This window comes from Poecilia formosa, unplaced genomic scaffold, assembly GCF_000485575.1.
Source record: "Poecilia formosa unplaced genomic scaffold, Poecilia_formosa-5.1.2 Scaffold129, whole genome shotgun sequence".
In the NCBI taxonomy this organism is placed as follows: domain Eukaryota; kingdom Metazoa; phylum Chordata; class Actinopteri; order Cyprinodontiformes; family Poeciliidae; genus Poecilia; species Poecilia formosa.
In genome coordinates this window covers 1,203,159-1,219,673 of record NW_006800068.1, presented here as the reverse complement: position 1 = coordinate 1,219,673, position 16,515 = coordinate 1,203,159, and the positions used below count along the sequence as shown (strand labels likewise).

The window sequence follows — 16,515 nt, the reverse complement described above, 5'->3', positions numbered from 1 at the left end:
GATCTAAAAAGTTTAATGTGATAATATTATATAATGCAAATTAATTGCATAACCTATTATGTCCTCTCTACCTGGTTCACAACAATGCATCACACAGTCTTTGGTCAACAACGCAAAGTCGCAAATGCGAGTGAAAAGATGAGCAAGTTGAGTCAAACTAGTGTGCTCAGCACCAAATGCAGCTTGATAAAACTCCCTGATAGAGCAGTGGATAAAATCAAGGTGGTATGTACATATTGCAACAATAAACTCTGTTTTCGCCAAAGCGCAAGGTGTTTAAAAGACCATCTTCGAGGAAAGCACATTTTCGCTGACGCTAGCAAAGATGCTAATTCAGGGCGATTTTACAACATCAAACCACGCTTGTCAGACAACGCTGACAGGGTGCAGCTGTAGAAACTTCAACAAAAACTATTGTAAAAAAGAATACATAAACTGTACAACATCATTGAGGCAGCTAAATCACAACAGCTGGCAGACGCCACATTTACTGCCTTTACTGGAAACCCCTGGACATCCGTGGGTAATCGCAATTACTGTGCAGCTACTACACACCAAATAGATGAGAAGTGAAACTACACTTTTTCACTTTGTAAGTGGCATAAAACAAGGACAACGTTGGTGATGCATTCTTCAATATTTACATTTCAAGCTTACAAAGTTAAACATGGTGATTCATCTTGATTAATCAGCTCTATAATGTGATTAATCTGATATGTTTTAATCAACTGGCAGCATTAGTTCATTTATGATATATAAAACACGTTATCCGAAAATAAATAGCAACCATTTTTTAAATTAGACTGGCACGTCAGTCTAATTTATCATGATACAACATGGTAAATTGTATCATGTTTTCAAGTCTGCAGCTAAATCTGACATTGCAGAAATATTTGAGTCGTTTTCTAAAAATAATTAACCTTTGGGAATAAATGGAAGAAAAAACCCCACGACATAGGTGGTAAATGAGCTAAAGGCCCAATATTCACAATTCTAATGTGATCAGTGAAATAGTGAATAAATGTAAAATGTAACCTGGAAAATGAGAGGTAAGTATTTCTTGGAATAAGAGCTTTACCTTATCCTTATACTGCGGGTCAAGTACACAACAGGAGGGTAAGTGAAAGCAAGCGGAGAAACGTGTTATTCCAGCATTGATGTGGTGTGTAAATACTTTTTTTGAAGAAAATCACTTGCCTGTGTGTAAAACATTTCAAAGGATTCACACTCCTTTAAGGACTATCAAAGACTGCTTCTGTCTGTGTGCAACAAATACTTTTTTCCCCCTACCTCCATGAATGTGAATTTAAGTGTCAACGGCCAGTGAAAGTATTCATTTCAGTTTATGCTTGACTAATCACTTAGGCAAGTGAGCAAACAAGCGAGTAACTACAGCCATAGTATAAAAGGGAAGGAAGGAAAGCTGAAAGGCAATGCTGTTGGGGGACTGCGGAGCTTTTCAACAACTATCTTGAGTCATAGCTGTGTCAAGAAAAAGTGTGAAGTCATTTGCTCTGAGGAAGCTCCATTTAGCGGGAAAAAAGAGTACTACTGTCATTCACATCCAGCATGTAGGTGCCGTCCTTAAGCTTTAATGCTGACAAAAAACTTTTTTTTGTTTGTTTTAATACTGAAAAAAAGCATACCAAAACAAAGAAAAAGCTTGTGAAATCCAAATAAGGGCATAAATAGTCAAATAGCACACACCAAAGAATATATAGTGTGACAATAACTTTCATTTTGTCTGTATTTCCATGCTGTTCTGTGACATAACAAACAATGCATGTGAGAAGAGATTGGGTTTAGGTGAAGCACCCATCAGAAAACATGAAGTATTACGTTACAAGCAAAAGAAATGCCTGTGCCATCATTTTACTCTATTAATTTGAGCGTAGTGTTAGTAGTGTGTCATACCTCGCATTCTCGGGAGCCTGAGATGGTGTAGGTGCACGGTCCAGTTCCATTGACGAGCACATCCATGGCCTCAGAATTGTTGGGCTTGTAGTCCACATAGTACTCCTGCAGAGGGGAGCTAAGGGTGCGCTCCGTCTCTCGGGGTTTCTTGCGACGCTTGCGAGCCGCAGCAGAGTGCTCCTGGAGCTGTTTCACGCTGTTAGGGTAGCGCTTCCAGGACACATAAATTACCAAGAGGATCATCGCAACGGACAGAAACAGGGCAACACTTCCAGCCACAATCTTATGGAAGGAGACGGGCTCTAAGTCTTGCTCTGGAGGAAGTGCAACAGGTGGGGTAACTGCCAATGAAGTAGGACCCCAAAGAGAGCCCTCAGATCTCTTTCCCGAGCTAGTTGTCAAAGCCAGAACAGATGGGTTATGTTCTGTCTGTACAGGGACACTGGATAGGTTTGGAGTAATGTCCACTGTGATCACTGGCCCTTGGTTGGATTGGCAAACCCCAAATGCTTCAATCGCATCCATCACTTTCTCTCCTTGAGCTTTCTTGGGAGAGGCACAAATCATTGTGGTCTCTTTTGCCCCTCTAAAGTTTCTCAGCCACGCCACAAGAGGACAGATGGCAGGGCTACAGTCCCAAACATTTCCTGCTAAACTAATCATGGTCAGTGAGATCCAAGCATCAACAACCTCCTGAGAAACATTTGTCAGCTTATTAGAGTCCAGGTTGAGAGTCTGCAGGTTTGGTAAGCATTGGTAAACTACGGGATCTACTTCTGTCAGTTCATTCCCTGACAGATCCAGTTTCTGGACAGAGGCCCAGGTCCAAGTCAAGCCCTGGCTCATTGACCGAATGCGATTCCACTGCAGGTAAAGAGCCCGTAGATTGTAGAGTCGAGGAAAATGGGAAAAATTGATCTTGGAGAACTGATTGTGCTCCAAATGCAACTCGGTGAGTTTGACAAGTCCAGAAAGTGCATTTCGGGTGATACTCCGGAGGCGATTGTAACCAAGATCAAGGAATTCAAGATTTCTGCAATCTTGAAAAAGACGCATTGGGAGAGTTTTTAGTGAATTAGATCGTATGTGAAGACTAAGAAGTTTACGTAACCCTTGGAATTGGCCAAGTTGCAAGGCTTGCAGTTTATTGTATGACAAGTCCAAATTCCGCAAATTAGGGACAGGATGAAATGTTGTATTATGGAGCGATGTGATCTTGTTCGAACTTAGAATCAGTTCTTTAAGCCTGCGGACCCCCTGGAATGCCATTGCATCCACAGAGGCAATGTAATTATGGTCCAAGTACAGCCAAATAAGGTGGTTGAGGCCAACAAACTGTCCTGCACGGAGACTGGAGAGGCTGTTGTACCGCAGTGACAGGCCCTCACAGCCTCCTGAAAGGTTCTTGGGGACATCACGAAAGGCGCTTGACTCACAGTAGACAATTTTTCCATCACAGCGACAACTCTTAGGGCAGTGGCGATCACTTAGAGATGGATTTGCCGCTAGCCACACCTGCATCAGGAGTTGGAACAATAGCCAGCGACGCTGCAGAGCAGAGCCTAAAAAAAGAAAGAAAAGGAAGGTTAGAAAATAAGATATTTACTTTCCAATTATGTTTGAGATTAAAATAGAAGTATTTTATTGAACAAATACTTTTTTTGATTCATATGCCTGCACTTGACTGCAGGCACTTGTCCCTGTGACCTCATTTGTCTCCAAAAGACAAAGACAATAAAACAAAAGGGATTCTTATGAACATTAAGATGAGATAAGTTGTCTTGATCATCTTGGCTAAAACATTTGAATTCAATCCAAGAATCTTTTCCTACACATTTGGACTGTTACTTTAAGTTATTCAGAAAAGCAAACAAAGGCTAAAATGTAACATCAACAAATAAATTTGATTTTTGGAAGTGTACTAAATCACTAATAACTGGGGAAGAAATTCAACCCAGAACAGGAGGAAGAAGAAAACATTTTATGGCATAACAAGTCCCTGTATAGCAGGAAGCCCATTCTTTCAGCTCAAAAGCAAAACCAGCTAAATGCGACTCCATGTGCAGGCAGAGTTAATATACCCAGTAGACAGTCCTATAAATATTACCAGAGTAGAGGATGTGTAAAGATCCACAATACATGCAATGTACCAGATGCGCTTAGCATCAAAGTGAGGTGGAAATACCAAGGGAGCCGGTATAGAACAACAGGGCTAAAACCCACGTCATTATAAGACATAAAAGCAAAAATAGCTTCATTTACATTTTATTAAATTCAATAAATTGACTAGTTGATCCAAGCAGCGCAGATAGGGAATATGTTGGGGGGAAAAAAAGACTTTCAATGGGACTAAGTGACCAGACAAAATGCAGACTGCCACTGCAAATCACCAAAAAGACCTAGAGCCACTGAAGATGTGAGGTGGAATGTCGAGATGTCCATAACCATATTTAAATATAAACTGAAAGGTTTTAAGGCCTGAAACTAAATGTAAGCTTCTTTTTCATCAGACTAGAGCAAACACAGCACATCACCACAAACAACATGCCTACAACCAGTAAGCATGTTCTAGAAAGCTTGCAAAAGATGTAAAAGAAAATTGACAAGAAATATTGTCAAATCCAGGACCGTTATTTGACTCAGTCCAAAAAGGAACTATAAATTGAAACAGCATTGTTAAATAATTGAAATATAAATGTAGCTTTTTAATTTAAAAATAGTTTAAAAAAAACCCAATGCCATATTGCAGTGCACAGTAATCGCTATTGCCATTCCTGTAAACAGCTCCATCTTGTAAACATCTTACCAGTACAAAGTAGGTGGTGATTTTAATTACCACCTACTGAAACTACCTGCTAAAACAAGGTAGCTTCAGGAGCAGAGTTTTTAAATTAAATATTTCAGAAAAGGTTGCTTGCTACTCTGCATTGTAGGACCTGTATTTTTTGTCACAGTAATAAGGCCAACATTTACACAAAAATGGTGAAAGAAGCAATGAATGAACAATGGTACAATTGTGCAGCTAAATGAAATTTAAAATCTATTATAAAAATGTTTAATATTTAAAACTTTCCAATGTCCTTAAAATGAATTTAAGACTTCTACCCCGTTGATTTTTTAAGACCTTATACAAATATCTTGAAATGCAATCAAAATAGATGTACCTAAACTCTTTAATTTATCACATGCCTGAAATAAGATATTTCAACTTAGCTTCATCAAAATGCCAGAGCCTAACCTCACAGACTTTCTTCTTAGGAGTCTGGAGAATGCAAAAAACAAGACAACGCACACACACACACACACACACACACACGCTTGCTGAACATCATGCCCACACTAATCCACAAAACTGCCTTTCAGGTAGTTGTTTGATTCTGCAGAGAGGTGTTGTGAAATTCCATTCCTCTGGGGATATAGTGATGTTTTTGGACCAGTGAAAAGCAAAAAGTAATGATTCAGACTGAATCTGTTCTGCTTTGGTTTGGTTAAACATGAAATGACTGGAGTCTAAATTGAAACGCCTCCAGGACTGTAGACACAACTATCACTCCTTTCATGCTGATTTTTTTTTTCTGTGCTGAGTAAAATCTCACTCTCCATGACTGATCTGCTTCTGCAATTGGCACTGTGATTGCTTTTGGAAAGACTAACTCCAAATATGGATGAAGATATGACTCTGGAAACGTTATGCTGCATTGATTGTTGGCCTATATTTACTACAGAGGAGACAAAACAGTGGATGCCATGGAATTTGGTGAAAGGTGTTCACGGGAACAGAAGCTCAGAAGACTTTTTTTCAAAAACACAGATTTTATACTCCTGATTTTAGTTCAATAAAGCATATAAAACTACTCAAAAAAATCAGATCTTTTGCACATGAATAGTTAGTAAATATACACATACCCAAAACAAGTCACATAACTTAGTCTAATAATGCAACATATCTCAGATTTGTGTATTCAACACGTACTTTAACAAAAGTCCCTGTGTTTTTTTTTGTGTCTTTTTTTTTGTTTCGATTCTGTGCTGAATACTGATCCCACATGTCTGCTTTAATGGTTGTTCAGGTAAGCTGGTGTACAGGTGTTCCTTTAGTAAGAACGGTTACATTTTACACCCTGGTTGCCGCACCTGCAGATCCCAAAGAAGGCTTTAGCATGCATGGCTTGATAAAGTACCATCAAGTGCACTTTTCTTAGAAATTCTGCAATTTAACAAAACTGTAGGAATAATGAACACGAGCCGCTTGTGAAGACACACTGTAAGAGCTGGGCATGACAAATTTGGAGCCTGAAATTCAAGTGTGTGAATTGCATTTATTACACTACTGCAGCGACAGAGAAACTGATGAAGAAACCAGAAAATATGGATCGAGGGTGTTCATCATTTTTAAGTTTAGTTGTAGGATTAGTTCTAAGATTAATTAAATATTTAGGACTTGAAAGATAATTCCAGCAGACTTGGAATTAGAAAGAGCAGGAAACTGGAATGTAAATTTTGGTTTTCATAAAGGCTGGAGCTTGGAGAAAGGGGAGGCATAACCCCATAGACACAAGACGCAGTAGCTGGCATACATATATTTTCTTTTACATTTAATCACCTTACAGTGACAAACTTTAGTGGATTTAGTAGTGTTTTATGTTTTGGACAAAAACAAAGTAGCACATTTAAAATGTAATTAAGACAAATGCTTTTTTTATTATTATTTTGTTTTTTGTTCTGTGAAGGCCTCAGACGTTTGCTAAAGAACATTAGCAAACAAACAGCATCCTGCAGAATGAAGAACACACCAGACACGGCAAAAATGATAAGATCATGGGGAAAAGCAGAGGCACCATAATGTTGTGAGGATGATGCACAGTTTCTATCACATTAAAAAAAAATAATAAAAAAACATATAGCTGTGGTTTGCACAAGTAAATCAATTTTATCAATACTGGAGGTTAGTATGGAAATAATTGGGGATTTCAAAGCAAAAGTTGAATGAATAGAAACGCACAGCAAACTTTGTCTTTGTGTTTTGTGTTGGTTTATTAAATTTATATATGTCTATCATGTAAAATGCCAATAAAATCCATTGAGGTTTGTGGTGTTAAAGTGACAAAATGTGAAAATAGTTCAACAGGGTTTGAAGTTTTGGTAAAACATCAAAATAATGATTTGTGGTATAAAGATAACAAAAAAAGGGTATGCGACTTCCTTCAACAAACCTGTTTTTTATTAGCTTGGAATCAGTTGTTTCCACTTAAAATCCCCCCAGTCCTCTCTCCCTTTTGCCCAGCAACTAATGATCTGTCATTAAGATGCATTGATTTCCGCTGGAATAGATAGTATGAGAGAATGCTCACCTCAGTCTGCTTCTCAAGGCAATATCATCAAGTATGAAATTTATTGCCATGATCAAACTGAGATAAGATTAATACATGGAGATAGAAGTGATCCATCTTCTAATTAGATTACAATATGGTGACAGGTACAACCGAGAGTCCAGACTGATCGTGCCATATGTTTAGTATGTTACACTGACGACGAACCTCACTTTGAAACATGGGAATCTCCAGACTTTGGGAATACCTCTATTGCGGTCAAAGGCATAACTTGTGGAATCTCAATAATCTTCTGGGGATTTGTCAGATGTAAGTGCCTGACAGTGTGGCTGAGAGGCATCATACACCATATGGTGTCTAACATAGCCATTTAGTTCACTGCCAAGCATCTGCCGATCCCATATGGGGATTGTATGTGTATTTGTCTGTGTCTTGCAGTGTGACTGAAAGAGAAACACTTAGTGTTTGTTTTCAGAAGATTCTTTCATCATCCCTTACAGATGGAGGGAACTGTGGAGCCGCAAAGATAATTTGTGCTGGCTATTGATTATACCAACAGCTCCATCCATCATATTTCTTCATTCCGGGTCCAACAATTGTGCTACTTTAACATACACACACTGCAGAGATTGAAAGATGAGGATCACAAGATTTGTGAGAGTAGTCGATTTATTTTTGTCTAAGGCGCATAATGCATATCAAAATCTAAGAGGAGACGAGGTAAGAAAAGTGATGTAGACAAATGGCGGGTGCATATTCTCCCATGTCCATTTAAAATACTTAGAACCAAATGCATGTTCAAGAGTGGACTAAAATGTGTGGGCAGCTTCCACTACACATGAATGCGAACTTTCGCTCAGCCTTGCATCCCACGAGGACGCGCAAAACAAGATTTCTACTCTGCATTCGTCCCATTTGCAAAGTACGCTTGCTTTATTAGAAGTGACTCCTGGATCACCTACAGATTGAGACTGGCTCACAAAACACCCCTTTCCCTCTGACTGACATGGCATGCAGTTTAATGAGACATCTATGAGCTAAGGCCTCTGTAGGCCATCTTCTGCCCCACTCCTTCCTCTAATCTTATTCACGAAGCAGCACAAGTCACCCTCCTAGGTGTCACTCAAAGGGTTTGTGTCTCTATTACCTCCCAGCTGAGGTCCTTTTCATCGTTACCATTTTTTTTTCTCCTTCATTTGAAAGAAATTTCTCCTTTCGTCTAGCACACATTAAATTTTGCATGCCCTTGAACCCTGAAGCCATCAGGATGCTTTTGTAACTCAAAACCTATTTTTGAGCATGGATTCAAAAAAAATGTCATCTTCATTCCTTTGCAACTTTTGTTTATTCCCATCTGAAGTCATTATCTACAGTAACTGGCAAAACCTTTTCTTTTTTTTTTGGCATTTTGCCCCCAATTCAATGTGTTGTACATTGAGCTGGAACGACATGAGGTAGCAACAATTTGTGAAGTAGAAAGAAAATTACTGATGGTTTTTGAAGTTTTTCACAAATAAAAAGTCAATGTCAGACGCATCTGTAGTCAACCCAGTTTGATTTAATTTGATTGTGGGAAATGAAGGACAGTGGACAGTGTGTGCATAGTCGGTTCACAGAATACACACAGCAAGTGTGAGAATGTGGACGCAGTTTCAAGTTTTGCCATTAGAGCTCCTGCAGCAATGTGATTGCAGTGAATGACAATCACATAGTTGACAACAGAAATACAGTCAGATGCGACCAACATTTATAGGGAGTATTTATGTATTTTCCAGGTGCATAGTGCCATTTTATACCACAAACAAGTAAACAACCTTCAGTTGTTATTAAGATTATGTATGTCAAAAATAACTTTAAAAAAATGTATACTTTGAAACTGGTCTTTAAGATGCTCCTGCTCTTTCCAACACTCTGCCTTCAGCACATCATCATAACAGTTCTTCTCCATGATGACCATTCTTAGCAGCATACTGAGAAACAGTTCCTATGATGAGCTCAGCACATGCACAGTTCCACCAGGTGTTTGCTAGTTGCTGCTGCCACTAGTCTGGTGGAACTGTGTAGGGAAGGCGCAGTGGAGGGCTGCTTTGTCATGCAGAAGCTCGGCTAGAGACTACAGCTCCTGGGAGGAGCTTTGGCTAAATCCTCGTATGAGCAAGCCTTTAATCAGCCATTCAGGGCTGATTAAAGGTCAGAAACTGCAAAACACCTTAGGCTGGGGCGACGTTGCGAAAACCTCAAAATAAAATCAGAACTGCAATGGGTCAGCTTTCATCAAAACCTATTCAAGTGGTAGAATATTCAAGTAAAAGTAAAGACCAACATAAATTCAAACAAAATCTGTGCAAAGACTTGAAAAAGTGCATTCATAGAGGCTCTCCATCTGACTGAGCTTGAGTAATAGTTTGAAAGAAGAATGTTCAAAGTTTACAAATGTCTAACTTGCAGATGCAATTGCAGTAAGACGTGGTAGTTTTCCAAAGCACACCAAACATTTCAGATTTATTTTGTTTACTTAAGAAATGTACACAGCTTTGCATTGATCTATCACATAAAATCCCGCTGGAATATATTTATTATTTGCATAATAAATATACACAATTTTGTATTAGTCTATCACATAAAATCCCACTAGAATATATTGCAGTTCTGTACTACAATATAAATTCAAGAGATATTTGTTTGAAGGTGCTCTATGGTCTCCCTTCTTTGTTTTGCTAAAATTCATCTTTTATTTTAAACTTTTTTTTTAGAATTATATGCATCAATGCTTATTATTTTACCACTTTACGTTCTACTGTTATTTCTCGTAATCCGATGCTTTCTGGGCATGGATAATAAAAGTCCAAGTTTGTCTAAAGGCATGTGCGCGATGCTTTGTTATAAAGCAGACAGCCCTGCTGTCCTCAGCAGCAGAAGATGGCTATTTCTGCCTCTCAACCCTAACACATAGAAAGAGTAAGTGCACTTTACTGCTGACCTAAAATAAAACCAAATGCAGCTTAATAACTTGGCAAATGGACTCACTAACTGGTGCACTTTGAGCGCACATGAGTGGCTCATTGCTATTTGCTGCCTGTCATTGACAAAACTGCTACCAGATTCAGTCTTCACTCCATAGAGGCTGGACAGCAGCCTAAAACATAAGGACGGATGTCCCCAAATCAGCCTAAGCCAACTCATTAGTCTCCAATTATCTGTGGGATCATACCAAAGCCAGCCAAGCCAGAACCGATGAAACAAAAGCTTGGAAATACTGTGCCATTTTGTTGCTTCCTTGTGCTTCCTGGTCTTGTTAGGTGGAACTGCACAGGAAGGATTACGATCACGATTGTACAGAAATACGCTCGGGTCGCATCGCTGCCAAAGTTTGCCTGATAATCGCACTGTTATATAAGAACATAGCATTAATGTCACCTCCAGTGACTCCACACACCAATATTGGTGACTGTAACACAGCACACTGTCGTTTAGCAATGACAGAGAATATATAAAGAAGAAGACTTTTTTTTTAATTTATTTATTCTTTTTTTTTATCACAGGAACATCTATGAATTAGGACGTTATCGAACCGGGTTTACACAAACCGTGCAATCAAACAGCTGTCTACCAATTACCTGAATTTTGTAACTGTAGTAATTTCAATCTCAATCTGCTATTCAGAGCCTAAATTAGAGAAGCCTCGACCGTTTCTATGTGGTTGCCTAGTTACTAACATGCTTTTACAGTTCAGTCCAAACTTGTTTTAATAAGAAGGGCCAGAGAGACTCTGTCATGACTTTCCATCAACCAGAATGGTATTCATCCTTCTGATTAGCACATGAAATCTTGATTAATTTTAGTGATTACACCTCTCAGTTCTCTCAGTTTTGGCTCACGGGTATGACTGATGCACACACTCTGGCCCAGTAAGTGGCGAGAATGCACCTAAATTTTGTTTGACACCCACAAAGCATGTGCACAGGATATGTTTATTACTGCAATCACAACCAATTTAAGTCAACAAAATCACCTCATTGCAAAACATACTGCTGTGAGCAGGGACATCAGAGCTTCTGTTAGCAACAGCATCCCTTATCAAGAATCACAGCAAAACTATGCAAGTCCACATCAGAGCTGATTGTTCAAGTATCTATTTATTGGTCTATTTGTTAGAATAATCCAGTTCATGCATGACCACACAATGTGTTTTAGAGACTGGGGCACACCCAGTTCTCACTGACTCAATATGCAAATAAGCAAGAGAAAATTGAACAGGGTGATTAAATGGCTTCTTTCAGTTTCCCTGGTTGAGCCACCTCCTAGCAAAAGGATGCCCTGGGCAGAGAGCCAATTAGCACAAACAGAAAGTCACCACTGAGTATACATAGCTATTAGGAAAGAAGGTAACAGTTGTGATGTAAAATAAAATACCAGAAAAACAAACATCTAACTTCTCCTTTGCTATTCACTAGAGTCTGTAAGGGCAGTGTCTGAAAAAAACAGGATGAAAAAAGATTTAAAATCAACCGTTCAGTGACATTTTCTTAATCTTTTTTGAAATCATAACACTAACTATGTTGGCTGAATTGGGTGAAATTAGGTTGTGCAGATAAAAATAAAAAGCTAATAATTGGCACTGAAATGGTTCATCCCAAACTTTATGAAAAATAATTAAAAGTGCCTCAGTATTTGGATACTTTTTTTGAACTTCCACACAAGCAGTTGATTCCCCCCTAATGTAAACAGAGGGGATAGATATTGCCCTCAAAGGGCTAGTTGATCTCGCTGTGCACCTGCTTCACCTGACATTTGTAGAGTGCTGCCTGTGTGATGCTAGAAGGCCAGCAGAAAGCCATCTGTTGATACTACTGAAGTAGTCTGTACATATACAGTGCAGAGTAGTCCATGGTCACTGATTCTGCAACAGGAAACATATTGTGTTTAGATGCTGAGAGGTTGTGTGAAATGTCATTTGCATCTAAATTCATTTCTGAGCTCTGTACTTTCTCTCCACTTTAACATCCTCCTCCTGTGAGGCACATCTCTAATGACATGGTCCATGAAACATAAGTGCATCGCATGCTGTTAATGAAGAGGTTCACAATCAGCTATTCTGGCGGAAAAACGAAGACTAAAACACAGCGCAATCATCAAATACTTGTGAGCAAAATGCACAACGGTGTGTTGCATTGACAGCTTGGATTTTGTGAACCTCGGTTTCACTCACGTCACATCAGATGTGCAGGAATTTCCTGTTTGCACTCACTAGTAACTTTATCTGCTCAATAGCTTGTTAAAACAAAGAGCTCATCAGCCAATCTCCTGGCAGGAAATCGATGTGTTTAGGTATCTAGACATGGTGGAGGCAACTTGCTGAAGAACAAACTGACCATCAAGAAATGGTCAGGCAGTCCCTTATAGATAGTCTAACTATTTAATTAAATTTACTATAATTTTCACACACAACCGGTTAACACAAAATGTTCTGAGAAGGAGAAAAAAAACGAATCAACAGCAATGGGGTGTGGTCAGATATAACTTGGTAATGTCAGAGCTCAGGATTCCCAGACTGATTGGTGATGATGGAAAAGCAAAAGGACAAAAATAAATAAATGATATGAACACTAAATATTAAAAAGATAAGCAGAACACATCCCTAAACATAAACCTTGAATCAGATGGGCTACAGGAGCAGAATGTAGGTGTCACCTTTGTTAACTAACAACAGAAAACTGAAGCTCAAGTTTTCTGCTTACTAAAACTGGATCAGTGTTGATTTCAGCTGCACCTTACAGCTGGTAGGATTGGAATTTGGCATAAATAACATAAAGTCATGAATTCGCCCTGCCTTTCAGCACCAGTTCAAACTTTTTCTTCTGGGATTTTCTTCTTTACACACTTGAGCCTCTAACCGTCTTAGCCTCATTCAATGAAACTCCAAGGCCAACCTGAGTATTCGTTGCTGACCACAGTGTACCATCATGATGACAACTTCCTTCAGGAAAACAAAATATATGGCAAAACTCAAATCAGCTGACATCGATTTCTGGATGGGAGGTGTTGGAGTGAAAAAAAATTGCATCACTGACTTGCAGCAACCTCAATATGGAGCAACACTTTTGAAGAATATCCATAACTCCTAGTTGAATAAGAAAGAACTGCACATATCTCACATGCTTCCCTGGATCATCTAAATATAAGTTAGGTTATTTGTTTGCACTAAACTGTCCTTGGTCACGGTCATTGTTTCTGTGCTCCTCATAAATTCCAAGGGAATGTTAGCATGTGTGAAATAATTAAATTAAAAAAAAATGATTATGTGGGTCCAAGATTTAATATCTATCAACAGGAGGTTGCCTACACTAGCTTGGGCTTGAGCCCAAGAGATGATTTTACAATAGCAGGGATTTAATTCAAAATAAAACATTCATTTGTGTTTTCCCTTTTGAACAGGTGCTAAATTAAAGAGATCAGAGATATCATGGATTTTACCTTAGGTAATTAGTATTTACACTGATGAAATTAGGAATAATCGGGAATAACTCCAACTGAAAGATGGCAACAAAGGCCTTCCAATTGATAGAATATATGGAGTATGCTTCAACCTACATCAGTGATATGTAAAAAAAAATGGCTATGTGCAGTTCTTGGTTGGCCCAGTAACATAGGAGTTAGGAAATAATGTAATACTGAATGAAAATAAATGCAAGACTAGAGGATTTTAATAGCAATCTAAAAATGTAAATAACATGACAACAAGAAAAAAAAAATGATTTTAAGTATACGGGTCAAAATGGTTCACATATAGACATGAAATAGAAGCAAGAGGAAATGAAATTCCAAAGTGTGGGTACAAAATTGGTCTCCAAAAAGATGAAAGGGAACATATGTGTGCAAGTATAGATAATCTGTGTGTAGTGGATCTACCTGTAGCTCTTTGATGGACTGCTGACCTGACCAGGGTGTGCTCCACTTAGTAGCTTCTGACTGATAAGGCGGTGAATAATATGCGCACATAGAATTGGGATGGCTAAATGAGTGAACATGTGTGCATAAGGCATCACAACGAGCTTAAACCGAGTAAAAACAGGTTTGAGCCCAGGGGCTCATATCCTCTTAAGTCTGGCCCTGTGCAGGAATTGCAGCTCCTATAGACTGTAGTGTACTGGTATGTACAGTTCATGTTGATGTGGTGCAGTAACCTGCTGTGGATCAATGTGTCATGCTGTTTTACAATTAATGGTACAACTCCCCCAATAAACTCAAGCAACTGGTTAGGTCTAGAACGAAAAAGATGAAATCATGCAGATTTTTTTTTTTTTAAAGTGTTCATCAAAATGGGATTTTCTTTTTTCTTTTATTTTCATCAGAAGCTCTCTCAAAGGGGATCAAGAGTGTGGCACAGGGCGGCCTGTGGGTAAGTAATAGTGCGCACGCGTGTGGGTAACAGAAGGGGCAAATGGTAAATACTAATTAGAAGTGAGAGTAAGAGTGGGTAGGTTAGATACAGTGGCATAATAGCCCGTTTCATTGCTGCAGAAAGACAACCAAGCACAACACACACTTGAACGCATGCTTTATGCTCTTTATGCTAAATTTGAGTCTGCTGATAGCAGGTGCAGAACACGATGGGGTTTGCTGAATGAAAAATCAATCTGATAGAGAAAGTCCTGCACGACTGGTCCTCTCAGAGCCACACAGCTTTGGCGTGAGGCAGGACAGCAGGATCCGTGCGACGCGCCTACAAACAGGACAATAAATGATTATGCAGAGGCACGTTTTATAAAGTTGACTGGCTTCCAAAATGCGCCGCGCATTTGCATTCCGATCCATATCAATCAGTGCATCCGTGCACCCGAACTAGTCGGAGAAAAACAAGGGGGTGTTCTTTAATTAAAACAAGCAGGCGGATTTGCTTTCTGCATATTTTAGGGGCGGAATTTCTAATCGCATTATTTGAAAATGTGATTTAAAAGCCAGTTTTCTAAGAAAGCGAAGGACAGGGAAATGGAGATGAGGAGATTTAAAAAACACACACACACACACACACACACACACACACACATTGCAGCTCTGCGACTAACTGGCAGCCACATTTCAGAAGCTTTTCCAATCACTTAAATGAAAAATATTAAAAATACAAATTCAGAACGGTGCGTCTGAAGTGACATTTTTTGACGCAATCGTCCGGTTTTCATCAGCTTCTACTATGGAAAGAAGACACAATTTGATCTGCATTGTGAGAAATGGAGGCAACCACCTACGTTCAGCAAACAGATTAAAAGAGGGGAGAGAAAAAAAAACTTACCCATATCCGCTTATCTGTTTTCGCTCCAGCCTACAGGTTTTAATGGCTCATTGTGCGCGACATCCGAGTCCGCATGATGCGCTCTCCACAGCACACGCAGGTACCGTCCTAATCCACCGGTCCGCTCTCTCCGCGCAGTCGCTGATTCCAAAGCGCACCTGCCCTTTTTCACTCTCCCGGACCTGCGATGCTTTATCCGGTTTAGCTCTGCACCTATTCCCGTCCCAGCGAACCGCAGAGAATGTCATTTACTTCCCGACTCCAGATTAAAGGCTGGCAAAATCCGGCTTCAGAACTCTCTATCCATGTCTCAGAAGCAGAGCGAAGAATCAGCTTCTTTTCTTTTCTTTTTCTTTTTTTTTTAAGTAACAGCCAGAAAGAGAACTGCAGCTGGCGCAGACGGTAACAATATCACATCCAAGTAAGTCATGTCAGTCTTACATGCGCACGGAAATTCCGCGAAAATCCCGTCTGGAACTTCACACAAGCGTCAGCGTGGTATAAAAAAGCAGGCCGTTAGTTCCCATAAATATTTCTGGTAAAAGACCTTCTTCGTCTGTGTTCTGCGTGGCACGCCGAAAGAAAGTAAGCAGCAGGTTTATTCCCAAGTGAGTGTGAAGCGCTGTCAACGAGTCTCTCGGGAAAGTCATCCAAACATCCCCCTCTTCTTTTCTTTTTTTTCCTGCTCAATCGTTCCCTTCCCTCTCGCTGCTGCTGGGTTTGAAATGCAGCATGACGCCGCCGTTAATCACGTCTGCATGTCAAAGCAACTTTGTCAGGCAGAAGCGGAATGCCCTCTTCTGGTCAGACCGCGATCAGGGCGCAAGTCCGAAGGGTTCATCGCGCACTACGCGTCAGGGAGGGACGGTCACCCCCAGAAAGTAAAGATATAATTTCCTAAGGAATAGGTTTGCAACTATTCAGCAGCAGTTCTTAGAAAATGTCAGCTTATCTATATCTGACTGTGTTATTATATATATA

The 16,515-nt window shown here is 39.6% G+C and overlaps 1 protein-coding gene across 1 annotated transcript in view; it reads right to left on the bottom strand.

Annotated features, from left to right (window-relative positions):
- LOC103144575 (leucine-rich repeat transmembrane neuronal protein 4) overlaps nucleotides 1-16,339 on the bottom strand; it is a 117,629-nt gene extending 101,290 nt beyond the window's left edge. The window contains exons 1-2 of the mRNA XM_007561627.2: nucleotides 15,535-16,339; nucleotides 1,915-3,476 (exon numbers count right to left, since the gene is read on the bottom strand). Of these exons, the coding sequence (XP_007561689.1) occupies nucleotides 1,915-3,476; nucleotides 15,535-15,538 (1,566 nt within the window). The 5' untranslated portion in view covers nucleotides 15,539-16,339. The remainder of the gene's footprint in view (nucleotides 1-1,914; nucleotides 3,477-15,534) is intronic.
- Nucleotides 16,340-16,515: the final 176 nt, after the last annotated feature.